The sequence below is a fragment of the Fonticula alba genome, assembly GCF_000388065.1.
Source record: "Fonticula alba strain ATCC 38817 unplaced genomic scaffold supercont2.3, whole genome shotgun sequence".
NCBI lineage: Eukaryota > Rotosphaerida > Fonticulaceae > Fonticula > Fonticula alba.
Window position 1 is genome coordinate 2,562,715 of NW_009242973.1, and position 3,385 is coordinate 2,566,099.

Genomic DNA, 3,385 nt, shown 5'->3' on the forward strand with positions numbered 1-3,385 from the left:
GGGGGGGGAGAGAAAAAACCCCTGCGACATGGGGCGTGGTTGACGAATGCCGAAAAAGGCACAGGAGAAGCCGAGGAGGAGGGAGGAGGGGACCCCGCAACAAAGGAAAATGCCGGCCCGGCCTCCTCTCCCCGCATCCACCCGCGCTCGCCTCTCTCTCCCTCTCTCTCGGTTCCCTGAGAGACCAAAGGTATTCGATTGATAAAAATGGAAAAGTGAAGGGGGGGGAGAGGAAAAGGGGAAATGAGAGTATATCTGATTCCGACAGCTTCATGTGGACTCGCTACGCCGGTGCCCAGCATACTCCGCCTGACGGGCGTCGCTCTTACCTCCAACAGGGCCAGTGCGGGAAGCACCGGGAAAATCCGCGGCCAGGGATGGACTGCCCCGGCCGGGACATTCGTTAGGGTGTGATGACTTACGCACGACGGTGACTTGCCGGCCGGAAGGCCATCACTTGAAGGGCAGGACCAGCCCCCGCAGCGGGGAGAAGCAATTTGGCCTCCTCAGAATATCACGCGGACAAGAGCACATTAACCGGCTCTTAACTCGACTCCGGGATGGGGTTGTGGGGTTTCTAGGTGTATTGGGGTGTTTGTTTTTTATGGGAAATTGCCCGTCGGGTTCCCCCCCCCCCCCCCCCCCCTGCCTCCCTCGCGCCCATTGGGAGGGACGGCGAAGGTGGCAGAATGCATCCTGTGGCGAGACCAAGCGGGCGAGTCCGCCCTGGGCGCCGGCCTTTGCACACTAATACGAGTAGTGCGAGGAGGTTGGCGCGCCGGCCGGCCCATAGACCACATGCTCCAGGGGACGGAACTTCTCGCCTACGGGCGTAAGGGGGATGGGTCAGAACACCGGGTGGTCGGTGGGCGGGGCACGGGGGCGTGGAGGAGCGAGATAGATAGAGAGATAGAGAGAAAGACAGAGGAAAGTAAACGCACGTCTCCCGGTGCCACCATCGGCCGTGTACTCCTGGTACCAAATCTCCAGCTGCTCTGCAACTGTAACAGGGATCCAGTACTCCTGTGTGTGTGTGAGTGTGTGTGAGGGGGGGGGGGAGGGGCGCAGTTGGAACATGGTCAGCCAGCCTGATTTTGAATGGAGGGGCGAGGAGGTGAAGGCAGCGGAGCACCACATGGCGCACCTGCTTCCGAGACTGGGGATGGGAGTTCTTCAACAAGTACTCGGTAATCTGAAGTTACACCAGAGAGAGAGAGAGAGGGGAAAAGAGAGAAAGCGAACGGTGAGCATCAGCCTCCAGCGGTCTTCGGTCTTCTCGCGGCCATTCGAGGCAAGCAGCAGGGAAGGGATCATAGATGGGGGGAGGGGGCCATTTCGACGCACATCGACCGCGGTGATATCCTGCTCGAAGGCCGCCTTGGCCGAGGCATACTCGATTTGGTATACAAGCAGGCCATCGAACGAGTGCTTGGGTGTGGCGAAGTGGGACAGCAAACTGGCCTGGAGAGGGGAGGCTACGGCGTGGTTGGCGGGACGTGTCAGCCAGAGTGCGTGCATGTAGGGCGGCCCGGGACCGCGCGACGAGGAGCGACACTGTTCGAGGACGCGGTCGGGTCGTACAGGTGAAGGCGTAGAGGCGGAAGTTGGATTCAACGATGATGAAGCCCTCGGCGTCGCCGGTCGCCTCGCTGGCATCCTCGCCCAGACCGGATCCAAGCAATGTCGATGCCAGCGGTGTGGGGAAGAAGTAGTTGTTGCAATAATCCTCATCCTCGCCCTGGGCCTGGGATGTTGAGCGGCATGGCGGTGAGTGCGCGCCTGTCAGGGAGGCAAGGGCATTGGGGAGCGATGGCGGGGAAGGTGCACGGGAGAGAGAGAGAGAGAGAGAGAGAGGGAGAGGCAGGGCGAGGAAAGAAGGAAAGAGACAGAGGGCCCAATCGAGGGGGCTGACGCACGACATAGTAGACCAGGCCCAGCTGATGGAGATCCGACAGGATGATATTCTGCGAGGTGGTCAGTTGGTCGCAGGAGTATATCTGCGCCAGGGAGGGGGGGAAGGTCGCGCGGGCTTGCTGTCAGTACATGGACCCACCGTGGCGAGAGGAGGCGCAGGAGGCGAAGAGGAGAGGATCAAAGGCGGAGGGGGGGGGGGGGGAACAAACAAACACGCACCCGGCCGACTGTCATATAGGCCAGCTGGACGAAGAGAGTCAGGACGTCCTCGAAGATGTGACCACATGGCTTCCGAGGGGTGGGGCGCGCGAGAGCGCAGAGGGAGTTAGTATCTGTCCTTGGAGAAGACCGGCAGCCGAGCAAAAGAGGCAGGGACACACCGGGGCCAGTTGAGTGTACTTGATCAGCAGCGTCCACAGCTGGCGGTTGCGATCCTGCAGAAGGAACTTGAATCCGCGCCGGGTGATGCGCAGGGAGCCGGTCGAGCTGCCGAGAGAAGGGGGGAGGGGGGAGGGGGCGAGAAAAGGTCAGTGCCATGCGCATGACGGGCACGGATGTGTCGCGAGCACACATGCAAGCGCAAGTGCCCAGGGGCGCGATGAGCCGGCAAGCCCGGCCGGTTGGCGTACTCTCGCTGGAGCAGTTGACACTTGTCCAGGAGCTCGCTGATGAGAGGCGGGGTCAGCTGGTCGTCAGCCTTCGGATCGGAGCCAGAGGTCCCGCCCTCGGTCCATTGCATGCCAGACATATAGCCGGACGCCTCGACCAGGTGTCGAAGGGCCACGGCCCAGCGGGAGCGCGCGTGCTGTGCCAATGTCCGCCGGGTAACCATGGCGAACAGGGGATGGATATCGGCCCGCTGACGCTCCTGCGCCTGGATGGCCGCGCGCTCGTGGTCCGACATGCCGGGCTCCACGACCGGCGGATCGTGCAGGGGAAGCAACGGCCCGGGACGGGCACTGATAAACCGAGCGCTGGATGGGAACCCCGTGCCAAAGGCGACAGCAGGGCGGGCGGTCAATTGGAGGCGGCAGGAGGGGGAGGGGGGGGGGGGGGGGGGGCGGGGGGAAGGCACAAGGAGATGGGCGAAGACAAAGGCCATGTGGATTGGGGAATGTGAACGCGCACGCTTCCTCATGGCCGCTCGGGCGGGCAGCCCCGGACAGATCTCCCCAGGTGGAGATCAGTTGCTGGCGGAAGTTGGCACGGACCGTGTACAGGCGGTCCGGCAGCTCCGGCTCAACGGGGGGGCGCATGTGAGAGTCCAATTCGGCATTCAGCCGGGCGGCCGTGGTGGCCGGATGGGTAATGAGCCGGGCCTTGCGCCGGAGGCGGTTTTGCAGCTTCTGCATCTGGTGAAAGAGCTCCGGGTGCTGGGACGCCAGTGGCAGCGGTGGATCTGCAATGATCACCGACAGTCGGACCAGACGTGCCAGCTCCTGGCGCACAGCCCTTGAGCCCGAGGCGGGGG

The 3,385-nt window shown here is 63.1% G+C and overlaps 1 protein-coding gene across 1 annotated transcript in view; it reads right to left on the bottom strand.

Annotated features, from left to right (window-relative positions):
• Positions 1–636: 636 nt before the first annotated feature.
• H696_02329 (hypothetical protein) overlaps positions 637–3,385 on the bottom strand; it is a 3,771-nt gene continuing 1,022 nt past the window's right edge. The window contains exons 2-11 of the mRNA XM_009496226.1: positions 3,043–3,366; positions 2,544–2,888; positions 2,295–2,400; positions 2,134–2,202; positions 1,917–1,997; positions 1,582–1,744; positions 1,345–1,475; positions 1,145–1,192; positions 942–1,023; positions 637–824 (exon numbers count right to left, since the gene is read on the bottom strand). Coding sequence (XP_009494501.1) covers positions 748–824; positions 942–1,023; positions 1,145–1,192; positions 1,345–1,475; positions 1,582–1,744; positions 1,917–1,997; positions 2,134–2,202; positions 2,295–2,400; positions 2,544–2,888; positions 3,043–3,366 — 1,426 coding nt within the window. The 3' untranslated portion in view covers positions 637–747. The remainder of the gene's footprint in view (positions 825–941; positions 1,024–1,144; positions 1,193–1,344; positions 1,476–1,581; positions 1,745–1,916; positions 1,998–2,133; positions 2,203–2,294; positions 2,401–2,543; positions 2,889–3,042; positions 3,367–3,385) is intronic.